Genomic DNA, 25393 nt, shown 5'->3' with positions numbered 1-25393 from the left:
CTCCAAGTTTGTGTTCCAAAGGGTGATGGGAGTCAAAGAGGAGGTACTGGTCCGTGTGTGTGGGCTTCCGGTAAACTTCGATGTTGAGTTTGCCGTTCTCTTCAATGTGCACAGCGCAGTCCAGGAAAGGCAGACAGTTGTCCTTTGTGTCTTCCCTGGTGAACTTGATGTTTTTATCCACAGCGTTAATGTGCGCAGTGAAGGATTCCACTTCTTGTGTCTTGATTTTGACGCAGGTGTCGTCCATATATCTGTACCAGTGGCTGGGTACTCTTCCTTTGAAAGAGCCAAGAGCCTTCCTTTCCACTTCCTCCATGTAGTCAAAGTCAAAGTCAACTTTATTTGTCAATTCTGCCACATGTACAGGACATACAGAGAATAGAAATTTCGTTACTCTCAAACCCTAGATGAAATAGCAAATGAACATTTAAATATAAGAGTGATTAAAAAATGCAAATAAAATAATTAAAAAGTAAAAATTTAAATAAATACAATACAATTTAACAAAAAAGCTATGCAATATACAATATACAATATTCAGGTAAGGGTAAATGACATTGAGTGTACACCAGGCAGAGTAGTGCAAATACGCAAATAGTGCAAATGGAGATTTAGTAATATATGGTAAGAGATAGTATAACAACAAAGTCTTATGAGGTAATGGCAGTCCAATGCTCCACAAAGTGACTGGTAACTGGTGCAGGCCAGTGAGTGAGTCAGAGAGTGTGTGTGTGTGTATGTGACAGAGTTCAGTGAGACCATGGAGGAGAAGAGGGGAGAGGGGGCAGAATCGGGAGGGAGTTAAGCTTCCTGACAGCCTGATGGATGAAGCTGTCCTTCAGTCTGCTGGTCCTGGCCTGGAGACTCCGCAGTCTCCTCCCTGACGGCAGCAGCTTGAAGAAGCTTTGCATTGGGTGCGTGGGATCAGCCGCTATGCAAAGGGATTTTTTAGTGAGACGGGTGCTGTAAATGTCCTGGAGGGAGGGGAGAGAGACACCAATGATCCTCTCTGCACCTCTCACTATGCGTTGGAGGGTTCTATGACAGGACGCATTGCAGGCTCCAAACCACACAGTGATGCAGCTCGACAGGATGCTCTCGATATAGAAAGTGTACATGATGGGGGCTGGTGCTCCTGCTCTTCTTAGTTTGCGGAGAAAGAAGAGACGCTGCTGTGATTTCTTGGCCAGTGCTGTGGTGTTGTACGTCCAGGAGAGATCCTCTGTGATGTGCACACCCAAGAACTTGGTGCTGCTCACTCTCTCCACAGACGCTCCGTCAATGGTCAGAGGAGCATGTTGGGTGTGCATTCTCCTGAAGTCCACAACAATCTCCTTCGTCTTCTCCACATTCAGAGAGAGATTGTTGTCAACACACCACGTGGCCAGGCGTCTCACCTCACTTCTGTAGTCGGTCTCATCCCTGTTGCTAATGAGACCCACCACCGTTGTGTCATCCGCAAACTTGATGAAGAGGTTGGAGCTATATGATGGAGTGCAGTCATGGGTCAGCAGAGTGAAGAGGAGGGGGCTCAGCACACATCCCTGCGGGGCCCCCGTGTTTAAAATGATGGTGCTGGATGTATTACTGCCGACCCGTACTGCTTGAGGTCTTCCGGTGAGGAAATCCAACAGCCAGTTGCACAGTGAGGTGTTGAGCCCCAGCTGGACCAGTTTTTGAGTGAGCTGTTGGGGGATTATAGTGTTGAATGCTGAACTGAAATCTATGAACAGCATTCGAACATATGAGTCTTTTTTGTCCAGGTGTGTGAGTGCTGAGTGGAGTGCAGTGGAGATGGCATCATCGGTTGAGCGGTTGGGCCGATACGCAAACTGGAAGGGATCCAGGGAGGGGGGCAGGACAGTCTTGATGTGTTTCATGACTAGTCGTTCGAAGCACTTCATCAGGATGGGAGTAAGTGCAACAGGACGGTAGTCATTAAAGCAGGAGGGAGATGACTTTTTTGGAACCGGAATGATTGTGGTGGCTTTAAAACATGTGGGGACGACAGCCTGGATGAGTGATATGTTGAAGATGTCTGTGAAGACATCAGTGAGTTCCACTGCACAGTCTCTCAGTACACGACCAGGAATGTTGTCAGGACCCGGAGCTTTACGTGCATTGATCCTGCTGAGGGATCTCCTCACGCTGTCCGGGGACAGAGTCATCACCTGGTCACCAGGAGGGGGTGGGGTCTTCTGTGCAGTGGTGCTGTTTTGGACTTCAAAGCGAGCAAAGAAAGTATTCAGCTCGTTCAGCAGGGGGATAGTGCTATCACAGGTCTGTGGTGGGGGCTTGTAATCTGTGATGGTCTGAATGCCCCGCCACAGGCTCCGTGAGTCTCTGCTGTCTTTGAAGTGATGAGATATTTTCCTGGAGTACTGTCTCTTAGCCTCTCTGATGCCACGGGAAAGGTTGGCCCTTGCTGTCCTCAGGCTCGCCTCGTCTCCATCTCTGAAGGCAACATTCCGAGCTTTCAGCAGCCTGTAGACCTCTCCTGTCATCCATGGTTTTTGATTTGCCCGGACAGTTATGGTTTTCGTGACTGTTACATCCTCAATACACTTGTTGATGTAGGCAGTAACAGTCTCTGCGTACTCCTGGAGGTCAGTGGTGTTGTTATAGGTGGCAGCCTGCTTAAAATGTAAAGGTTGGCTACAATAGGTGACACGGGGGAGCCCATGGCACAGCCATGTTTTTGTCTGTAAAAGCCTTCGTTGTACTTGAAATATGTAGTGGTGAGGCAGAGGTCTAACAGTGTGCAGATCTGATCGGGTGTGAAGTTGGTCCTGTCCTCCAAGGAGCTGTCTTCTTGTAGTCGTTTTCTGACAGTCTCCACGGCCTCCGTGGTGGGTATGCAAGTGAAGAGAGAGACTACATCAAAGGACACCATGGTTTCATCTGGATCCAGGGTAAGTTTCTGGACCTTGTCGGTGAAGTCGGTGGAGTTCTTGATGTGGTGTGGGGTGTTCCCCACGAGAGGCGCAAGGATGGTAGCAAGGTGTTTAGCAATGTTGTAAGTGGCTGAGTTTATGCTACTGACTATGGGTCTGAGTGGGACAGCTTCCTTGTGGATCTTAGGAAGTCCATAGATGCAGGGTATGGCATCACAATGAACACACCCGAAACTCTGGCTGATTGGGACCCACGCCCAGTTTCACACCTTGGCTCAGGCGATTAGAGGATCATCAGGGGGTCCTTTTGTCCCTCTTTGGGGGGTTACTCCCACTAGGTTTATATCTGGGACTCTCCACCATTTGACCTTAGAACTGAAGAAGCTTCTCAGAGGTGAAACGTCTTCAAGCAACTTAAAGAAGTCCAGACGCTTTTCTTTGCAAGCTCCTTTGACTACGATGACCTGGATGACTGAGAACCTTCACAGACGAATATAGTAAATGTTCCTCTCAGTGATTGAACTATCTCATTGTGTTCTATTGATTGATTGATTGATAATACTTTATTCATCCCGAGGGAAATTGGGTTAAGGCAGCCAGCCGTGCCAGCGCCATCTTACCCTTCCGACCATACATACATTACACAAACATCACATGGGGAAGACAGGTCGGAGGGGTATAACAATGGAAAATGCACAACATGAACATTGAAGCCTTGTTCTCATTTTTATAGATTAAGGCAAGAGTAAGGTATTAACCCTCGTGCTCCCCGTCGGGGCAGCTCCGGACCCCGGGGGTCCCAGAGTACCCCTGGGTAGCATTTCACAGGCCGCGCATCAGGGTTGGCTCCCGTGCCCCGTACACCCACGTTTCCCTCCCTGAATGCCACTACCGTTTCAATTTTTCTCCTAGTTTCAGGCAGGCTCTGTCATGTTCGTCCATGGGAGGCCGCTGTTAAGGTATTTGTCACACAGATATAATATAAGCTCAGCATTTAGCTTATACAAGAAATACATGACAGACTAACAAAGAAGACCTAGGTGAAACATAACCTAGACTAAAACTCAAGGCAAACTATTAATAACCCTAGAACTCAACATTATCTCAAAATATAACAAAAGAAATTAAAAACATAAACTGAAAATGCTGGGTCACAGACCCAGCCACTGACAATAAACCAAGATTTTGGCATTAGATGACTTTAACTCTAAATTTTATCAGTTGATGAAAGTAAAAATCTGTCTGGCCATATTGCATTACATTAGAATTGTATTCTACAAATTAATAAATATCAGTTGATTCGTAAGGAGTCAAGTTGGAACTGTTCAGATCTGATTGGTTTAACGTGGATTGATATCTACAGTTTTAGTCATAAACTCGGTAAACCATAATTGTTTTCCTGTCAAGGGCTAAACAAGCATCCAGAAACATGATTATGCTTTTAATACTGGCACTCAAGGTATGCAAGAATATATGTTCAGATACAAATTTGTTGTTTAATATACATTAAAATAATAAGAAATTATAACTGAGATAATTATAAAACATGCATATATGTAAATGACTGACTTTAGGCAGAAAACTGTGCTCAAATATGGAAAAGCTTACAATGCATAGGAAAACCATCCTCTAAGTTGCTCTTACGAGAGATTAATTCCTTACCACAAATGTTTTACTCCATGTATTTCAATAATACTTCAAACATAACATTAATGTTCACACTTGCTCAGCTGCCTTTTCTGCTGTGCTGTTCTATAAATAAACATCATGATTTAAAAAAGAAATAATCATGTTGTCACTGTATCACAATATGAATTATACCAACACACACAGATTCTTATGGAGGTGTTGCTACTAGCTATTAGTGCTGCGTGTTTCACTGCTCATCTTAGTAGCCGAGGTTTTAGCCTTTCTCAGTGACATCACAAACCAAAGGAAGATGAAGAAACCTGCAGTCACAAAGGAGAGAGAGAGAGAGAGAGAGAGAGAGAGATGTTCAGGTTTAGATGGGAAAAGGATGAGTTCATGAAATTGGCTCTAAGAGTGCATCTGTGTCAAATCTCTGTCAAGTCACTGTGTATCCATATCCAACACGAAATCTTACCTATCTTTTAGTCAACATAAACAGATTTTTAACAAAAATCTTAAATAGTTCATTGGTCCTCATTAGGCAGAAGAGAGAGTTCATGTCTCCCCTATAATGGAAAGTAACGTCACATTTACAGTCTATTATTACATGGCAAACGTTTAATAATAATGTGGATTTTATTGATTCCCATGGGGAAAGCACTCTCTCTCCATTTGACCCATACCTTGCCCAGAGGTATGGGTCAAATGCATACCTCTGGGCAAGCATACCTCAGTGGATTCGAACCCCCACCCTTCCGATCATGGGCGGCCACTCTACCTACTGAGCTATGTGCGCCCTAAACTTAATAAGTCTTATACTATTACTTCCCCTTAAATGGTATCTATAAGGAAAATGCATTTGTGTATTAAGCAGCAGAGTTGAGTATGTGTGTCCACCCATAAAAAAACTTGTCAATACCAACAAAGTGGGCGTCCAAAGAAGACGACACCACAAAAAGACTGTGTCCTCATTCTGTCAGCACTTGGGAACTGCAGACAGACTTTCAAGTCAAAGTTTGCAGGACAATATGGTGTGGAGATATAGAAATTCTTTTATTCCTGCCATATAACCTGCATCATTATACCTGCATTAATATCATTCTTTACAGCATTGTTCCATTTAATAATATTTCGTACAGTATTGGGATTGCATTAAAGTTGCTTATTGAAGATCTTCATTTAAGGATCTTGTAACATTCTGGTGGAGATGCCGGGGTAAAAAGAGTGAGCTCGGACGAGGAAGTCCGAGAAAGAGGACACCTTGAGTTGAGCAAGGTGTTTAACTGACTCAGGATTTCAGAGAATCGAATCAGCTGTGATCTTGAGTTCTAATGGTAAATTGATTTTAAAGGAAAATCAATGTTTACTATAATGAAGTAATTCTGAAGATATTACTAGATGTGCTGTGATACCAGTGAAGATTAAGTTGTGTACATGAGGATACACAATTGTGTCGATATTGCTGGATCGGCTGCGGTCCATTTGATAAGTGAATGCTGACAAGAAACTGTTTTAAATCCTCACTGGCAGCGGTGAGATACATGTGCTGAAGATTACTGGACCCGGCGAGGTCCATTGGATGAAGTTCTTGGGCAGATAAATGACAAACAGTTCTTCAAGTGTGTGGAGAATTTAAAAAAGAAAAAACTGAACTTGCAGGTTCTCCGTACTGTGTGGACTTATATCAGAGTTATAAGTCCAAAGGTTATGCCCTGGAGGCCAAGAGTTGTGTATAGAGAAGAACATGACTTAGAAAAGGACATTTAAGGTCACATTTTGTCTAAGATGGGGAGAATTGTCCCATATGTGTTTATTTCGCTTCTCTTTTAAGAGGACAGACGCAGTTACTGAGTGTTGTCTACTTCCTCTTTCTGATTCTTGAAAGCATGTTTGATAAAATACTCTTAGGAAAGCATATTTTGAGTGATTCTAAGTGTGTGAATGCTGTGAGTACTCGATTTGAATGATTCTGTGTGATTTGTACAAAATAATAAATAACTAATAATAACTCATAGGCGAGTGTGTGAACAGAGGAAGTCTGAGAGAGAAGTGTGTGCGTAGGCAAACTGCAGAGTGTGTGCGTGAAAGAGGGGGTATTGTTTTTACATCAAGATTTAGTAGAACTAAAGTAGAACGTCACAAACAAACAGATAAAAAAGTAAAATAAAGAGAGAAAATAACTGACAATTACATTAATGAATAGAAAACACACATACACAAAGTGCCATATGTGAAATTATTTTAGGAATGAATCAGAAGTGAGATAGTTGAATCCACAGCTCAGTGAAAAGATGCATGAATTAAACCTGATTATAATATAAGATGCAATGAAGGAAGCAGCTTACACTCCTTTAATTTCCAGAGCCAGTGTGTCCCCTCCCCTCACAGCACCCCTGCCCACCTGACCCCCGTATCAGGCGAGTATGGAAGGCTGGATAGCCCATGACGGGTAAGATCCCACCTCGAAACCCTGGGACAACCTAAGGCAGGCACAGTCACGATTACTTGGCCTCAGTCCCTCTGAGCTCAGACTCACTGGTGAGATGAAGTGAAGAAGACGGGACTTCAAGGGTAAAGCCGCTGGGCTGACGCGGAGGGTGAAATGTCATTAACAATGACCAGTGATGAGCCAAAGAGAGAAAACACTCCCTCTCTTTCTGGTTGAATTGTTCACAGCGCCGTGTCTCCATAAACCTGACAAGTGGGCCCTAACTTCTGGCTGAGGACCAGGAATGCTGTTATTTAAGGTGGGAAATCAAAATTTGGGTTAGCAAATTTGGGAAGGAGAAAATTGACTGTTTAAAGGGAAAATTGTGAAGGAGTCTGAAACACTGCAAAGAAACACATGCAAAATCACACACACACAAACAGAAAATGCATTAACCTTACAAAGACAAGACAAGCTCATGATGATTAATGCATAGACATTGATTAAACCTGGCTTAGAACACAAACATACGCAATGAAGATCAGCTTGCTACTAGTATGAGTGATAGACTGGTGTGAATGTTTAATAAAATACACTTGAGTTTGAAGCTGAGGAATAACTCAAAGAAGCTATATGACAAGGGAGTTATGGAAAAAAGAAACAGTGATTAAAGTAGTTTTAAAAGAGTGACTTAGGAGTGCTCTCGTACTGAGTGATCAAAACCAGTGATCACTGTAGAAAGAAATAAAATAATTTAATAAGGTGGTAATGTTTGAACATGTATTTCTCTTGTCACGGCAATTTCTTGAGAGACGACTCAGTATGCAAAGTAGTTGAATGACTCGGGACAGGAAAAGAAAAAGAGGAACTTGGGTTTCCTGTCTGACTGTGTGAGTGAAGCTTGCACTGGAGGAGACACTGTGACTGTGTGGCGTTTAACAAGACTTTCTGTGTATTTAGCAGGTGAAATTATGTCAGTTGACTTCAGAGTGCCAGGACCTTGAAGAACTTGTGGCAAAATGTTCTGTGTTTAAGATTTTTGAGGTTGTTGTTGTAGTGATGGATTGATTCGGTCAGTTTGTCTGAGAGGGGCCCATGATTTTTGTAACAGTGCACTTAGAGAAAACCTGTCAGGTGATTTTGTTTTGTGCTTTGATGAGCTAATAATCAGCTCTCTTTTTCTCATTTTTGTTCTAAGCAGGCCTGCAACAGTGAATAACAGCGCTGAAAATTCTTGGGAGAACAAACATAAGGTGGGCTTTCCAGATTACAACTGGCTGAGGAGAAAGCTACCTGTGGGGACCGGATTAGGTCTAAGTCCCTGTCTAAAAGGATTGTAGCGATTCAATCCAGTCAAAAGCATAAAAAACTATTTTCCTAAAAAAAACAAACAAAAAAAACCAAAACAGAATAAAACAAATGAATGAGCTCATGTTGCTGAGAGTGCAGAATCTGATTATTTGCGCGGGGGTCTCCACTATTAGCAATACCTGGTGTGAATACGTATGAATGGATCCGTGTTTGGACGGTGGAAAGGTTTGGCTATGTCAGCAATGGTTTCATTCGCTACACTTTTAGGGATACTGGTCACCTGTGGTTGTTGTGTCATTCCTTGTGTCAGAGGATTCTTGGTAAAACGATGGCTAGGGTTGCGGACCCTGGACGGGTGGATTCAATCTACCTGAGGAACTTAGATGCCATAGAGTGGGCTGAGGAGTGATACAACACGAGGTGTGGTGACATTCCTTTTTTGGAATGTCAAAAGAGGGAATGTGGAGATATAGAAATTCTTTTATTCCTGCCATACAATCTGCATCATTATACCTGCATTAATATCATTCTTTACAGCATTGTTCCATTTAATAATATTTCGTACAGTATTGGGATTGCATTAAAGTTGCTTATTGAAGATCTTCATTTAAGGATCCTTTTATTATGTTTACTTTTATTACAAGTACGGTTAGAAGTATTTTATACACATTGCTTTATACTGTGCTTATTTTGAGTTGATGTTCAGTTCATTAAGGGTCTTAAGCTTCACTGGCGTGACTGTCCAGGTGATACATGCTGAGGGAAACTAGAACATAGAAGGAAGGTGAACTTCTATCGCTGCACCATCGAGAGCATCCTGACCAACTGTATAACAGTCTGGTACGGGAACTGCTCTGCCTCGGACCGGAAGGCGTTGCAGAGGGTCGTGAAAACTGCCCAGCGCATCGCCGGAGCACCACTTCCTGCCATAAAAGACATCTACAGGAAGCGGTGTCTGAAAAGGGCTGGGAAAATCATCAAAGACCCCAGTCACCCATCACATGGACTCTTCACCCTCCTGCCCTCTGGGAGGCGCCACAGGAGCCTCCGGACTAAGACCACCAGGTACCGGAACAGCTTCTTCCCCACAGCTGTCAGACTCCTGAACTCTGCCTCCTGACATCTGACCCACGTTAAACTCATGGACTGAACATACACACACCCACAATGGACAACTGTACCCTCAAACACACAATAATAACATGGAGTGAACCACCACTCACAACCACTAGCACTTTATATAGCCTCTGTAGAAACTATCTACACCCTCACTTATCTTAACTGCACTACTGTATAGCTCTGTGTAAATAATCATTCTGTACATTCGATAATTTTTAATCCTACAACTGTTTACAACTTGCATAGTTCCCATTTCTGTATAGCTGTATATCCCAGATTCTGTAAAGTTATTTATTTCATATTCTGTATAGTTTTTCATATTTATATCCTGTTCATATCCTGTACATAGCTTGTACTCACTACAGCCTGTACATACTTATAGTTATAGAATATTCACAACATACTTCATACCGTGTACATTATAACATACCATAATAGACCCATTTCTGTAATATACTCACATATCTATATTATTGCTAATATATATTGTAATATATCTATATCACTAAAGCACTTCTGGATGGATGCAAACTGCATTTCGTTGCCCTGTACCTGTGCATGTGCAATGACAATAAAGTTGAATTCTATTCTAATTCTATTCTATAACTGCAATGCATGCTTACAGTACACATAATACACACACCCTAGGAATGTATCCGGCCTGAGGCCTGAATTCATTAGGTGTCTTAATATATTTTATTCTACTTGGTAACAGACGATCAGAGTCAATAATTAGCCTCAGAGACCCTGAGGGCTTGAAGTTTATTACCTTGTATGGAAGGTGTTATAGAAAGGAGAAGTTCTATGTCTGCTTATAGCTATTAAAGATGTACGGTTAACTGTGACTAATGCCTGGAACCTATTTTAATCTGTCATTGACGCCATGGGGGGGCGTGTACCATGTAACATGTATTTTGGTCAGAAGACATATGTTGATGTTCTCTCCGGGCTGTTAATAAACTCATCGTTTGATTGCACTTTTCTGGGGCCTCCGTGGTTTGTGACACTGCTCTACATTGATTGATTTCGCGACAATGGCTGACAACTCTGTCCTCAGACAATCCTGAATAGGCTGCAAGCCGCCTATCCCAGACTCACGGGGCTTAACATGACTGAACTTCACAGTCCGGCCTGTTTAAGCTGGTGTCAGCAACATCTGCACTAGAACCCGAACATGTAGAGGAATGTTATGTTCAGCAATGTGTCCTGAATCTGCCTAAGGCATGGAGTGAAAGTGTGGAGCAAACACAGAGAATGATGTGCTGATCGCTGCACCATGGGTGACAGCGTTTGGTGGAATCAGTGTGATGTTGTGAGGCAGCAGCTCCCTTACTAGAAAAGCAAGTCTTGTCATTAGTTTCATCCATGTCAAGGAACAGAGATATTGACATTGAGATTCTGCAACCAGTGGCAGTCCCATATCTCCACAGTCTGGGCCAGAACTCTATCCTCCAAGATAGCAACATGCACTTCCACAAAGCGAGATTTAGCACATATGACTGAGAACTAGGGATGGGTACCGGTATCCGGTGCCATGATGGCACCGGTTCTGACATAAACGGTAGTAACCAGACCGAAAAGCAGCGCACATTTCGGTGCTTTATTTCGGTGCTTTTTTTTCCTGAGCTGTGATACACTTTAGATTCTAGCCAATCATTTTACATTTCCGAGGATAGTAGGCGGGGCCAGGTACGTACGTTCTTTTAAGCAGAGCTACAGATTAAAAATGCCCAAGGCGAAGCGGTCAAAAGTCTGGCTGTACTTCACAGCAAAAGATGCAAACTCAGCAGCAACAAGTGCTTTAAGCTGATACTGTGATATTGTCAAAGGAGGTAACACCTCAAATCCGATGAAACACCTGGCGACGCATAGCGTTTTTTTTAAAAGCCGAGGAATGCGCCGTATTTGATAGCTTGCTGCGAGATCTCACACCGTGCACATCTACTGCGGGTGGGTTGCCTGTTATCGGACCCGGAGCAACATCCCCCAAAAACACGAAGAGGAGAGTCCTGGCCCCTAGCCCTGCCAGTGTAGCAGAAATGATGACGGATGATGATGCAGCAGCAGCCGTTCTTCTCTGCGTGAGTAGCTTAATGTTGTTCGTGTGTAATTTACGTTGAGTAGGCTAACCACGTTATTACATTAATGCATGTAAGGTGAACTAGCAAACATCATCATAGCTACATGCGGCTGTCTTCTTGTTTCATGGCAGATACTCCCTTCACCCTGGCCAAAAAGGCTAAAATGACCAAAGAAGAAGTGGAAAACAGTTAAACATGAGAGGTTTTTGGACAAAGTTTGTGTTTTTTCCATTGTTTAAGCACTGCTTCCAGCCAAGAGTGATAGCATATATGCCCTATAGCTGCAGAAAAGGCTAACATTGTTATCTTTTTACAAAAAAACAGCTGAACACGAGAGGTTTTTGGACCAATTTTGTGTTCTCCATTCTTTAAGCACCGGTTTGAGCACCGTTTAAGCACCGGCACCGTTTCAAAAGTATCGGTTTAGCACCGGTATCGGATAAAACCTAAACGATACCCATCCCTACTGAGAACCCTGTTTGTTGAATTAATAAACTGTGAAAATGGCAATATGTCTAGTTTCTAGAAACTTTAATCACAGTTTTTCTATGGGCGCAATCCACATTGTCAACTCTGCCGCTATGATTGTGTGTGTGTGTGTTTACAGACCTTGCAGTGAGTTCAAGATGCAGAAGAGGTAGAGGGCAGGAGTGGTCAGGAGGCCAAATGAGAAAAAGACCAGGCCCCAGGTAATGCCGAGCAGAGTCATGACTCCAGCCAGGGAGCAAATGTCTTTCTTTGTTTTTTCAAGGTTATTCTGCCCAAACTGATTTGCCAAATATAAAATGACATACCAGGTTACACACAATCAAAGTTTGAGACCTTGAATTGTCATAAAAAAATACTTCATTGCTGGTTTTGGGTTTCCAATGGATACACTGATGGATTACTACTTAAATATTTCTTTTAAGACTACAGAATTACCTCTCTGGTGTGGTGGAGAATCAAAACACGTCTGATTGTCACCCCAAACATGATTACATTAAAAAGGAACACCAAGCTGAACAGTACCACTGTAGTCCATATTTTCACGTAGGAATTGGTTATATAGCATCTATTTAAAAAAGAGCAGATCATGTTTTAACCTCACAAACTGAAAAATTAACAATGTGCTCTGTAAAAGACACATTAATGCAGATCTATGTAGTAAAAGCATCCCCAGGGCTACAAAGGAAATAATGTTTTAATTTTAGCAAGTTAGATGCTTGGTGAAATGAAGCTTTCTGATTCTCCCTTAAAAAAATAAACATGCATGTATACAAAAACCCATGTGTAAAACAATTAATAAGTAAATAAGTAAATGTAAACTACTATTCCTGAATTTACATGCTAGCAAATCTTACATTGTAGAGTTAGATGTTTCCAGAGCAACCTGACCATAAAACTTTCTGTCTATGATCACCACCACTGACACAATCACTGCAGGGACGCCTGGAGCCAAAAAAAAAAAAAAAAGATTATTCACCATACCATTTCCAGATTGATAATGACAGGTTCCTGATTAAAATTATTCCACTCACCCCATCCCACCACGCTGAGTTTGAGCAGGTATTTCTTGACATAGATGTTGAAGACTTTGACCAGGAGAAGATATAAGTGGAAACCTTCCAAGGCCATCCAGCTGAAAGTGGCCAGCAGGGAATAATGAAGTAAAAGAGCCATGTATAAGCAAAGTCCAGAGGAAGACCCTGCTGCCGCTGCCTGACTGGGCAGGAAGTGCAGGTTGAGGAGCATCAGGGCAATTACAAGGTTGATGTGGACCTTCATAGAGACATCTTGTCTGAGTTTTCTGTCAAACAGAAACATACTGTATCACAACTGGAGAAATAGTAGGCCGTAAAAAGAGAAGAAAGAAAAGATGAAGTGATAAGTACAGAATAAAGAGAGCATTTGCTGTAAGAGATGATTCAGAAAAAGAGGACAGGAACTGAAGCAAATGAGATTACAGGAGGTACTAAAAACGAGTGGAAGAACTGATGAAGATGGGAAGAATATGAAAAATGAATTTATTACCTGTTTGTAATAAAGAGCAAAATGGCTATGACCAAAGCAAAAAGGGAAATACTACAGCCGATCACAGTAATGTGTGTTAAAATCTCTTGGTCTTTCTTTGTGATGGAAGGATCAGGTATCTGTGGAGAAAACACATGTTTATATCATCTTTCACTATTTGTATTATAACTAGGGATGCACCGATACCACTTTTTGGAAACGAGTACGAGTACTTGCATTTCAGTACTCGCCGATACCGATACAGAGTACTTAATAAAAACATGATTTAAATTTACAGGTAACAGCTTTAGTCCTATAATTTAACAAAAAAAACCAAAACAAACAAAAACAAACAAACAAGGGACTGGTTTGGAATTAAGAGCATTTATTTAAAATGAAAAGCATGTTGTATGCAGCATATTACAGAATAAATAATTATGAAAAAAAAATTAAACAGTGACAGTGCAACTCAAGTATTGTTTTCAGTTTATTGTAAACTCTGCCGCTTTGGACAACACAAGGGGCATTAATAAACATCTTTGCTATTTAGTGCACAATATTTGAATAAACTAACAACATCCACCAACATAGAACTGTGGCAGTCAGTGCAACTGAGGTAGGTATTAACATCACGTCTAAGATAACTCACTTAATGGAGAGAATAAGTGAGTGGCAGTTTTTTTTTTAAGAAAAGTAGCTTTTCTGCATTATCTCAGTCAGACTGTTTCTGTTTTCATCTATAATGTGTGACACTGAGCTACAAAGACTTTCACTTTCCACACTCCTACATGGGGCTGAGAGGTATTTACTCGGTATTTACTCGGCGCCTGTGATTAACCCCTTACATGCCGCTCAAACATAGACAGGTCTCAGACCGTGGTATCGGTCCCCAATATCGGGGGACTTTTAACGAGTACGAGTACTTTAGAAAATGGGGTATCGAGGCCGATACCCGATACCGGTATGGGTATCGGTGCAACCCTAATTATAACAATTAGTCACATTCCAGAAGCAAATACTTTCTTACTTATTATTTTTACACTGTAACTTTAACTTTAACCCATTAAGTTAATAAGTATGCTTGTTATTCCTAATGGTACAAGTCCCTTGAAGACAATGGGGGCAGGGCTAAAAAGAAAGTTAAAAGAACAGCTGAATACATCTGAAAAATAAAATAAAGCATTAAATAAATATGCTACATACAATCATAACAACAGAGGCAAACGGAGGCAAACGATAGGTAAGCAAGCACGAGCAACACACACAAACAATTAACATGAAAAGCAATACAACATAGCAGCAATACAGGAACGGCATGCAATAACAGACAGCACTGCACACTTCCTGTGTGTGTGATTACAGTGCAAACACTTTCTCTGTGTGAGTGTGGATAGTTTTGGCTGCAGTGTTTTCAAGTGCGGTCAGAGGAATAAAGGTGCAATGATGGGCTATGCCGCAAGCCAGACTGTGCCCTTAGCAGTTGCATGTAACATTGCCATGCTCTGACCAGGGCAGGATAGTAATTTGATTGAAAACAAGTTGAGCAGAGCAGGTGAAGGGAGAACACATTCTGTACAAGAAATCATTTCAGTTTGGTGTCATCTGGTGGCACCATCAAGAATGAAACCAAACTGAAAAGAAGAAAAGAAGGAAATGCACAACTAACGTATCTACATTTATAACAAATCATATTTGTTACTATATTTTCATGCATAATTTTTACATTCAATGAATGTGTAGGTTATATAAACTGCACATTTATTACATACATGTGCAGTACCATGGCAAAATGTTTCTTTTCTTTGCATGCAGAGAGCAAACTACATTGTTTACTTTCACACACCGGATAAAGAGATTTGCTAACATATAAAAGATGCTTTTGGCTTTTTCTTTCATTAGTTGTACTAATACAATGAGCGCACAGTTACCCATGTTTTAGTCACTTTAATTTATAAATTTATATCACATGCGGATTTCCTGAATTGTTGTGTGTGTGGGTGTGTGTGTGTGTGTGTGTGTGTGTGTAGCTGTGCAAGTTTATGGGTTTATTAATACTTCATCACCATTTCTGATAAAGGAAACTGAGGAAACCGAAGATCTAAAGAAGAAATCTAAAACACTTATCTTTCTGAGAAGCTGTGCGTCTTTCAGTCACCACTATGACTACATTTTACTAGGTTTTTTTTTAAGCTTGCTGTCTTTTGCCCCACACCACTTGACAAGCCTGTTTGAAGGTTTGAGGTAAAATTAAGGTAGATTGATTAATGGTCTGGCATGTCCTTGTGAAGCTAGCCAAACAAACATGTCTATATGTTAATGTGCCCCTCCCAAGCATGCTGTGCCAGAAATACATGGGGAAAACCAATTGACGGAGAATGGCTTCTTCTTTTTTTTTAACAGACTTATATGAGAACCACTCATCTGATGAACATCAACTCAGTAACACATTAACTCGAGACCCAAGAAATTCAGCTGCAAAGTTTGAAGCAGTTCAGATAAATGTTTGGTGACATAGGTGAGAAGAGATGGACAGACAGAAGGACAAGAGAGCTCTCAAATTCTTTACAAGATGTTGTATTTATACTTTGTTTTGCAGTTCACTGAATCCCTCTTTATATAATGAATGAGTCCAATCTTACTATGAGGACGCCAAAGTATGTGAGGTGGTTACAGGAACAGGTGATGGTAGTCTGACCACGTGTCCAGTGTGTGAGGCAGCCATCCTCACTAAAATCTGGTAAACAAAACAAACAGATCCATTATGCAAAAGATTAAATTTCTGAACATCAACTCAGTGTCGGGGCCCTGAGTGAAAACACAAACCCCAATGAGTCCAACTTATGAAAGAAATAGGTGTCTTGCTGCTCAGAAAAAGATTAAAGGAACACTTTAAAAACACATCAGATTTTGAGGGGGAAAAGAATCACGCTGGTTATCTATAATGATATCAACTGGGTAATGTGTTAAGAATGAACAGATCCCACATTTTTTGATAGAAAGGGAAATATAAACCTACAGTGGGTTGAATACCAATTCAAAATGGTACTCAGTAGTTCGCAGTGTTGGGGAAGTTACTTTGAAAAAGTAATTAATTATAGTTACTAGTTACTTCTCCAAAAAAGTTAGTAACTGTTAGTTAGTTAACATTTTTAACTACTCAAACTACTTTTGATTTTCCCTCCACATTTCACCTTTAAAAACTATTTACTTTGCCTTGTTTGGTATCATCCTTTTAAGCACAACCTCACGTGTCTGAATTTACAGTTATCTTTTCATTTTGACATACTGTATTAACACAATTGATCTAAAATCAGACAAAAAATGTAAAATCAGAGTAGAAAAAGTTACATTTTAACAACCACAAACATGTTTAATGAATCATATTTCAGAACTTTAAATGCAAATATAAATGATCAATTTTAAAATCCTATGCACAAGTTTTGCAAACAACAAATTCATCAATTTACCTTTTACCTTGATTTTTTTTAAATAACCATTTCAATTACAGAACAACCAGCTGTTCTGCATTCAATAAGATGCCACACAAGTTATTTGTTCCACTCCAAAAACACAATTTATGTCCACTATAAAGGAGAACATCACAGCCTGATACCTGCAGGCCTGACAGCAGCAGGTGTATCACTCCTTTTTCTATTTGGAGACAGCAGTCGCCTCATTGTTCTGACACACAACACAAAACTATCCACATCACTACACACTAACTACACAAGACAACATATTAACTACACACTCCAAAGACGCTAAACGTCACAATTCTCTCACATCTCAAAACTCTCTCTCCCTCTTTTTCTGCTGTCTTTCTCTCTCTCACTGTCACTCCTAAAACTTATCCTGTTTTTTTTTTTTTTTTTTGGAGGGGGGGGGGGGGTTTGCTCAGAGGTCTCGCTGCGAAACTATTGAGGAAAAACACCGCGTATCTATTGTTTATCATGACTCTGGTTTTATGTGGCCTATCAACGCAATTTATAAACTGGTATGAATCACCTTGTTGCTTTGTCTTTAAGTGGTCATGTGATTGGCTTACCACAGCTACTTTACTCTTCCTCAGTCAAACAGCAGCACTCATGCGATTGTTTTGCCCCCTTAGCTCCAGGTGTTGTGCTAGACAGTGATCGTGATCACCGTCCGCGGGAGCGCGCGCAGCTGCTTAAAGCTGTAGCGTCCAGATTACTTATGTAGTCAGCTACTTCCATGCAACTGATACAAGATGTGGTAAGCTGAACACAGCTTCAACCGTCTGTTTGTTGAAAAATAGTAACGGACCGCATTTTCTTGTTAGTAACTGTAACAGCATTGTAACGATAGGAATAGTAATTAGTTTGATTACTCGTTACTGAAAAAAGTAACGCCGTTAGTAACGCCGTTACTTGTAACGCCGTTATTCCCATCACTGGTAGTTCATATGTCCCCCACATGCTTCTGTGCTTGCCTGACAAAGCTGGGGCATGCTCCTAATGAGACTGGATGGTGTCCCTGGCGATCTCCTCCCAGATTTGGACAAAGGCATCAATGAGCCTACTTGAGGATGTCGGGTCTGCTGGAAGTCGTTTTGTAGGCCTCTATCTGTGCTCTTCCTGTTCTTCCTTACACAAAGGGCACATGTGGTACTTATGGATTAAGGACCTTTAACAGTCTTGTCCAGCTCTCTTAAAGTAACCTCCTGCCTCCTAGAATCTCTTCTATGCTCTTGCAAAGTGTGATGGGAGACATAGCAGATTTTCTGGCAATGACATGTCTTGATGCGCCATCTTGAAGGAGTTTGACTGCCTCTGCAACCTTTGTAGGGTTCATGTATGTCCTCATGTTAACAGTAATGAGAATGATCCCAGTCAAATGCAAAACTAGTGAAAAAACAGAATAGATGAAGATGGAAAGATATCGGTGTCCACCAACTGTAAAACCATTCTTTTTTGGGAGTTTGTCTCATTATTATCCATCTAGTACACCTGGTATTAATTTTATTAACGCCAAATTATCTACCCCCTCTGCTACTTAGCTGACCACACCTATAGCCCATAGGTTTAACTGACTTGATGCTGTACTCTGATTAAAAAGTGTTCCTTTACTTATTTTTTGAGCAGTGTACATTACTGTTCATGACAGATGTGATGCTTGTTACTTACTGCATGTTGAATAATTAAGGAAATGACACGAGGGTTTTTGAGTTTCCTATGACACAAACATATTTCATGTTTGTACAAAATGTACAGCATATTATATGTATCAATTAATTATGCAATAAAGTAACAAGAGGTAGAAATGAAATAAATGATCAAAAAAAGCATAGTTACGTCGATTTTCTTGGTAAACTCCATCGTGATGTTGATGCGCTCCTGCAGTCCTGATATCTCCTTGTTCTGCACACTCAGACCAACCAGTCTTTGATCATATACTTCATGTGGGCTTTCAAAAATGCTCTACAATAAAATGCAAATTTGTCAGCTGGTTTAACAATTTTGCAAAGACAATTTTAATATTATTTTCGGGGGGGAAAAACACACTACTCAATGATCTAGATGCACTGTTTGATATTCAAATAATTTACATTTAGTTAAAAATGAGATTTTTCTTTCCTTGTGTACCCAGCTTCCTTCAAAAATATGTGTACTAATTTACATTTTATTAATCAATAAAAGGTCAACACACAATAAATACAGAGGCTAAAAAGGGAATACATAACAGAAGGGAGAAACAGTTGAACCTAATCTGACAAACAAGACGGGGAGGAAGCAAAACAGAATACTCCAACCCGGGACACAGGACTGTCAAAATAAACCAGGAAATACACAAAAATAGAAACAAGGATGACTAGACACACACAAGGGAGACAAAGGAGGCACAGTAACAAAACCTAAAGACTAAAATCACCAAAAACACTAAAGAATTACTAAATTAGCTAGAAATACATATTTCCTAACAAGTGGTAAAAATAAGAAAAAAATATAACCTGAAATCCAAATGTTATTTCATTAGACTAAAACAAGCAAAACCTCGCGGTAGTTTAAATTTAATGTGTAAATACAAAATTGGCAAAAATCCTATTGTTCTATAGCTCACCAAATCCTTTTCCTACATATTGTTATATAAGAAAATGTAGTTTATGACCTCGTTCATTTTAGGCCATTTAAACATGCAGAACACAATCTTGTTATTCGGTCCAGCATCCAGTTCTCTTGGCAGCTGGACAAGGACTTTACTGTTGAGAAGAGGCACATCTGGTGTTACCTGTATCAGCATCAACATGCCAAGAACAGAAAGAAAAAAACTGCATGTGAATAGCAGTAACATAATGCAACCCTTGCTACTGACATTGTAAATAAAATACATTGATGTCATGGTGTTGCTGTTTGGAAAGTGAACTGAATTTAAAAGTTCACTTTCCCAACTTTTTCACAAAAAGTATAATAAAATGTAAAATATAATATTTTATAAGAAATATAATAATTATAATATAAAAATATAATGTTGATAACTATCCAGACCTTAATCTGCACATAAACTAATGCCCACAGACTTCAGTGAAATAAACAATGTGTAAAGAAAAGTGGGCTGAATTTTTCTTCACTTCCTTGCACACAGATTTGAGCTGACAAATAGAAATGGAGTAAAACACTCAAGGTAATGCCAAGACGTTGTCATAAATTTAATAAAAGCTTTCCTAGTTTGACGTTTATTTCCATTATTTCCTTTTTTACAAAGAGTTAATTACCTGTTCGATGTAATTAAGTTCCCCATAATTACCTTGAACAGAACATTAGACTTATTACAATGTATCAGACCTTAAAAAAGCAGGTCCTAACCAATATCTGACCCAACCTCAAAATTGGATCCAAATATCAGCTCAGTAGTTGGTAGGTATTTCTGGCTACACTTTGAGTCTGACTACAAACCATTGTTCAATAGGATCATGTGATGTTCTTTTTTTTTTACCTGTGTGTCATCAGCATAAATTTTAAGGCCTCCAAAGGTATCATTGGGTTTGTGCAGAAGCGCCACAAAAGTTTTGACACACACTTGCATGCTCACATTCACCTCTGTTCTCTCTAGAACACTTTCTAGAGTCCTAATGGCTCTTGGGAAGGAGGATAGGAAAATATTAACAATATTAATGATTTACATCCTTAAATTAATGTAATTTTTTTTCAAAATAATTAATAAACACAAAAAACCACACAAATTTGAAATCTTGTTTTAAATACTGAAAATTTTGTGTAATAATTAAAATGTTTACGTCATAGCGTCAGTGACTTTTCCAGTTCTCAAAACCTTGTCTGTATAATCCATACAACACTCTGTATGATTACGACCTGTAGAGAAAATGTAAGAACACACATTTTACCCTTGTACAATTAAAAAAATGGCTGTTCAAAACAAGTTATAGTATATAAAACATGAATTCCAGAAAAGTAGGGATGTTCGTTAAATTTTGACAAAGATGAGAACCAAAAGACTTTCAAATCACGCAAGCTAGTATTTTATTTACAACAAAACATAAATAATAAATGTCTGAACTGAGAAATTTTACATTTCAAACTTGATGCTTGATACAGGTCACAAACAATGGCTGAAATAGCAAGAAAGATCAAAACGTTTCAGCTGGGAGAACAGCAAGTAACACGATAAGCTATAAAAGGGATGTCTTACAGAGCCAGAGTCTCTCAGAAGAAAAGATGGGCAGAGGCTCTTCAATCTGTGAAACAGTACCTTAAAAGATTGTGGAATACTTCAAATGTTCCTCAACATCATCATCTGCAATGCATGACATCATCAAAAGATTCAGAGAAACTGGAGATGCGTCTGTAACCATTTACACTGAAGGTGCTACAGTCTCTCTGCATAAAGGACAAGGCTGAAAATTTTTATTAAATGCCCATGGTCTTCGGGCCCTCAGACAACACTGCATCATTCATCGGCATGATTGTGTCACTGACATTACTAAGGGGCCCAGGAAACCACTGTCGATGAGCACAATCTGATATGATATCTGCAGATACTAACTAAAGCTCTGTCATGCAAAAAGGAAGCCATGTTTGAACATGATCGAGAGGCGGCGTCATATCTGTGAAATGTACTGTTTCAAAATGGAAACATTTTCTATGGCCAGACGAGTCCAGATTTGACATCCTAGTTGGTAATCACAGACGTCTCATCCTCCAGGCTAAAGAGTGGGAGACATTCCAGCGTGTTATCAGCTTTCAATTCAAAAGTCAGCATCTTTGATGATATGTGTTGGAAGAAATGCATTCAATATGGGCAACTTGCGTGTTTTGGAAGAAACATTGAATGTTGAAAGGAACTGTCATCTGCAATATGTTCTTTTTTCTGTATATAAACAAAATCCTCATAAAAAGATTCATAAAATAAAATACATAAAGGTTTTAGAGCAACTTATGATCCCTTCCAGAGTACATCTGTTTCAGGGAAGGCCTTTTGTATTTCAGCAGGAAATTGCAAAACCACATACTGCCACTATTACAACAGCATTGCTTCATCGGAGAAGAGTCTGGGTGCTGAATTGCTATGCTTGCTTTCCAAATCTTTCACCTATAGAGAACATTTGGTGCATCATTAAATGAAAACTACATCAAACAAATTCCCACACCAAAACCCTAGAAACTCAAAACCTTGATGCCCAGACGTCTTCAAAATGTTTTGAAAAGAAGAGCAGATGCTACACTATTGTAAACATGTCCTGTAGCAAGCATCAAATTTAAAATGAGCTAATTTTGTGCTTAAAATTGAAAAATGTCTCATTTTAAACTTCTATTGTGTTATTTCTGTTCTGTTCTGAATAAAATATTGGCTCATGTGATTTGAAAGTGTTTTAGTTTATTTATTAAACTAAAACACTTAAAGAAATTTAAACTTAAAGAAATTTAAAGAACATTTAAATGAGGATTGAATCCTTTCTTCTAAAGTATAGTAAAGTGATTTAAAGGGACATAACATTTTATGTCTGACATTTTAGGGCTGTGGTAGAATAGAAGAGGAGGAGGAGGAGTAGGAGAGAAATAGACACATGTAGCTAAAAGACTGACAGAAAACAAGCCGAGTTTATATAAACTCATAAAAGGCAAAAGGAAAAAGTAAATAACTCTCACCCCTTGTTTCTTGGGTTAGAATCTAAATTGTCTGCTGTCCCCAGATTTAAGTAATTATTTTATTACAGCAGTTAACAACTTACCTATGTTAGATGTTATATTGCATATAGTCTCACAGGAACCCTGTCCTGACACCCAATTCTCATAAAGCATTTCATAAGATACAAAAGACATCAGCCACCAGAATATCCAGCTCTTCTTCCTGTGAAGAGACTCACATTTAGAATGAAAAATAAAATCTATGCTTTTCCGTCAAATGTTGTCAAAGTTCCTTTCAGATTAAAATTAGTTGATTCATTTAGATTAGAATTATTTTACAAAGCTATTCAAGCATTATGTTATTTGTCTTTTTTTATTTTGTTGCCATTATGATGAAGGTAGACAGAAAATCATTCCCACCGCATTTAAGGTTTCTAATTGATTAAAAACGGTAATTTGATTGTACAGTACGGGGAGTGAAAAATGTTATGTTTTACTGTCTCACAGAATGTATGATTGGATAAAGGGATTTAAGTTGGTACTGAGCCATATAACCATATAACTGCACCACAAGAGGAGGTCTCGGTGGATGGAGGGGTCATCAAACCATTGGAAACTGCCCTCGCTCCTGTTTCAAACTGAAAGTCAATGTTCCTTTGATGTATGGCCATCCCATACAGACAGGGGCAAACCACCTATTACTGTTCAGATTGGAATGCAGCATGAGTAATGAATGCAGTGGTAATGTAACAGACCAGAACTTATTACAGGTTATCAGTATCAACACTGTTTATAACCATTCAGCAAACTGATTGTAAATGAGTAACAGGTTCAGATGTTCAAATTCCTCTAACTGGACACATGTGAGATGGTATTGGTTCCATGTCATAGCGTCTTACATTGTACTGTAGCACACTAATCGATTTAATGTTATACTGTTAAACAATTTGAAATTCAAATACTACAAAGATATTTAAAGTTAAATTATCATTGTGGTCTATTTGACAAAGTAAGACCTTTAGTCAATGTAGAGATATTGAGACAGCCACCAAAGCTCTCACACCATCACCCTGAAGACTCATCAGTCAAAGTGCTACTCCACAAGATGTTTTCTATAAAAAGATGTCCAGTTTTAGAGACTGCACCAACTTATTTAAAAAAAAAACAAAGATTAAGAAATAAAACTTATACAACTTCTTCTCCTCCTACTTCTACTATTAGTAATACTACCAATAATCCTAATAAATACATTGAAATAAAATGTATATTTTTTTTAATCCTTGTTATTAGCATCAACACAAAAAGTATAATGTACTTTAAAGTGAACCAAAGCGTAGCCTACCTTTGCATGTTGCTGTGGAAATCAGTTCATCAGGACAGAGAACACAGCAGAAGTGACAGCAGGGGGGGAAAAGAGCTGAATAGGAAGAGGTGTAAAGGAAGTTGATGAAACAAATGTAAATGACATTCTAAGTAAGAAAGAGGAAGTATCAACTTGTTGGAAAGCTAAAAATACACGTCTTCGCTTCCTTGTCACTACTGAGCATGCAGCAAATACAGGATGACGTTATTAAAATATAATACTGAACACTGTTCACATTTTCAGCACTAAAACACATTCTTTTCTGTTAGGGTCCCTGGGTCGTTGACCCAGTGTTTTGTGTTTTTGGTTCTTTGATTTTGTTATTTCATTATATTCTAGCTTTGCTTTATGGGTTTTAGGATTATTCTTAGTTTAGGTTCTCTGGGTGGGGTTTGGTTAGAGTTTTAGTGTTCTGGTTTTCTGTCTGTGTTCCATGTTGCTGTCTCCCCTGTCTGCTGTATCCCCACATCCAGTCAGTGTCTGTGTCTGCCCTGGTCCTACGTCTCTGTTCCCTTTGTTATAGTGCCTGCCTGTGAGTCTGTGTTATGTTTCCTGTTTTACTTTGAAAGTCCATGTCTGATGTTAATGTGTCTGGTTTGAAATGATCATAAGAACGGTGAGCAAAGATCCCAGAACCACACGGGGGGACCTGGTGAATGACCTGCAGAGAGCTGGGACCAAAGTAACAAAGGTCATCATCAGTAACACACTACAACGGCAGGGAATCAAATCCCGCAGTGCCAGACGTGTTCCGCTGCTGAAGCCAGTGCATGTCCAGGCCCGTCTGAAGTTTGCCAGAGAGCACATGGATGATACAGCAGAGGATTGGGAGAATGTCATGTGGTCAGATGAAACCAAAGTAGAACTTTTTGGTATAAACTCAACTCGTCGTGTTTGGAGGAAGAAGAATACTGAGTTGCATCCCAAGAACACCATACCTACTGTGAAGCATGGGGGTGGAAACATCATGCTATGGGGCTGTTTTTCTGCCAAGGGGACAGGACGACTGATCCTTGTTAAGGACAGAATGAATGGGGCCATGTATCGTGAGATTTTGAGCCAAAACCTCCTTCCATCAGTGAGAACTTTGAAGATGAAACGCGGCTGGGTCTTCCAACATGACAATGATCCAAAACACACCGCCCGGGCAACAAAGGAGTGGCTCCGTAAGAAGCATTTGAAAGTCCTGGAGTGGCCTAGCCAGTCTCCAGACCTCAACCCCATAGAAAATCTGTGGCGGGAGTTGAAAGTCCGTGTTGCTCGGCGACAGCCCCAAAACATCACTGCTCTCGAGAAGATCTGCATGGAGGAATGGGCCAAAATACCAGCTACTGTGTGTGCAAACCTGGTAAAGACCTATAGTAAACGTTTGACCTCTGTTATTGCCAACAAAGGTTATGTTACAAAGTATTGAGTTGTATTTTTGTTATTGACCAAATACTTATTTTCCACCCTGATTTACGAATAAATTCTTT

General features: G+C 39.9%; 1 protein-coding gene across 1 annotated transcript; it reads right to left on the bottom strand.

The window, feature by feature from the left end:
• Positions 1 to 4748: 4748 nt before the first annotated feature.
• Positions 4749 to 23933, bottom strand: LOC146639291 (adhesion G protein-coupled receptor G1-like). The gene is made up of 14 exons (XM_085351552.1): positions 23898 to 23933; positions 22660 to 22778; positions 20707 to 20782; positions 20406 to 20547; positions 19581 to 19700; positions 18767 to 18892; positions 18599 to 18644; positions 16094 to 16188; positions 13476 to 13594; positions 12983 to 13251; positions 12806 to 12893; positions 12387 to 12516; positions 12072 to 12228; positions 4749 to 4843 (listed from the first exon to the last, which is right to left on the bottom strand). The coding sequence occupies exons 1-14, from the start codon at positions 23903 to 23905 to the stop codon at positions 4749 to 4751; spliced, it is 1590 nt and encodes a 529-aa protein (XP_085207678.1). The 5' UTR covers positions 23906 to 23933.
• Between the last annotated feature and the right edge of the window lie 1460 nt (positions 23934 to 25393).

The sequence above is a fragment of the Diplotaxodon limnothrissa genome, linkage group LG1 (assembly GCF_057381915.1).
Source record: "Diplotaxodon limnothrissa isolate DT_005_m linkage group LG1, D_limnothrissa_male_GT1.1, whole genome shotgun sequence".
Classification (NCBI taxonomy): Eukaryota; Metazoa; Chordata; class Actinopteri; order Cichliformes; family Cichlidae; genus Diplotaxodon; species Diplotaxodon limnothrissa.
The sequence above is the reverse complement of the archived record's forward strand: the minus strand, read 5'-3'. Positions and strand labels throughout refer to the sequence as shown.

Excerpts from the sequence above, each read along its gene's own strand:
- LOC146639291 (XM_085351552.1), bottom strand. Across the intron at positions 16,189-18,598 it reads CCTTAATTATTCAACATGCA|ATTTTAGTGAGGATGGCTGC; the intron begins GTAAGTAACAAG and ends TTTGTTTACCAG. Across the intron at positions 12,517-12,805 it reads GAAACATCTAACTCTACAAT|ATGCTATATAACCAATTCCT; the intron begins GTAAGATTTGCT and ends TTTTTTAAATAG.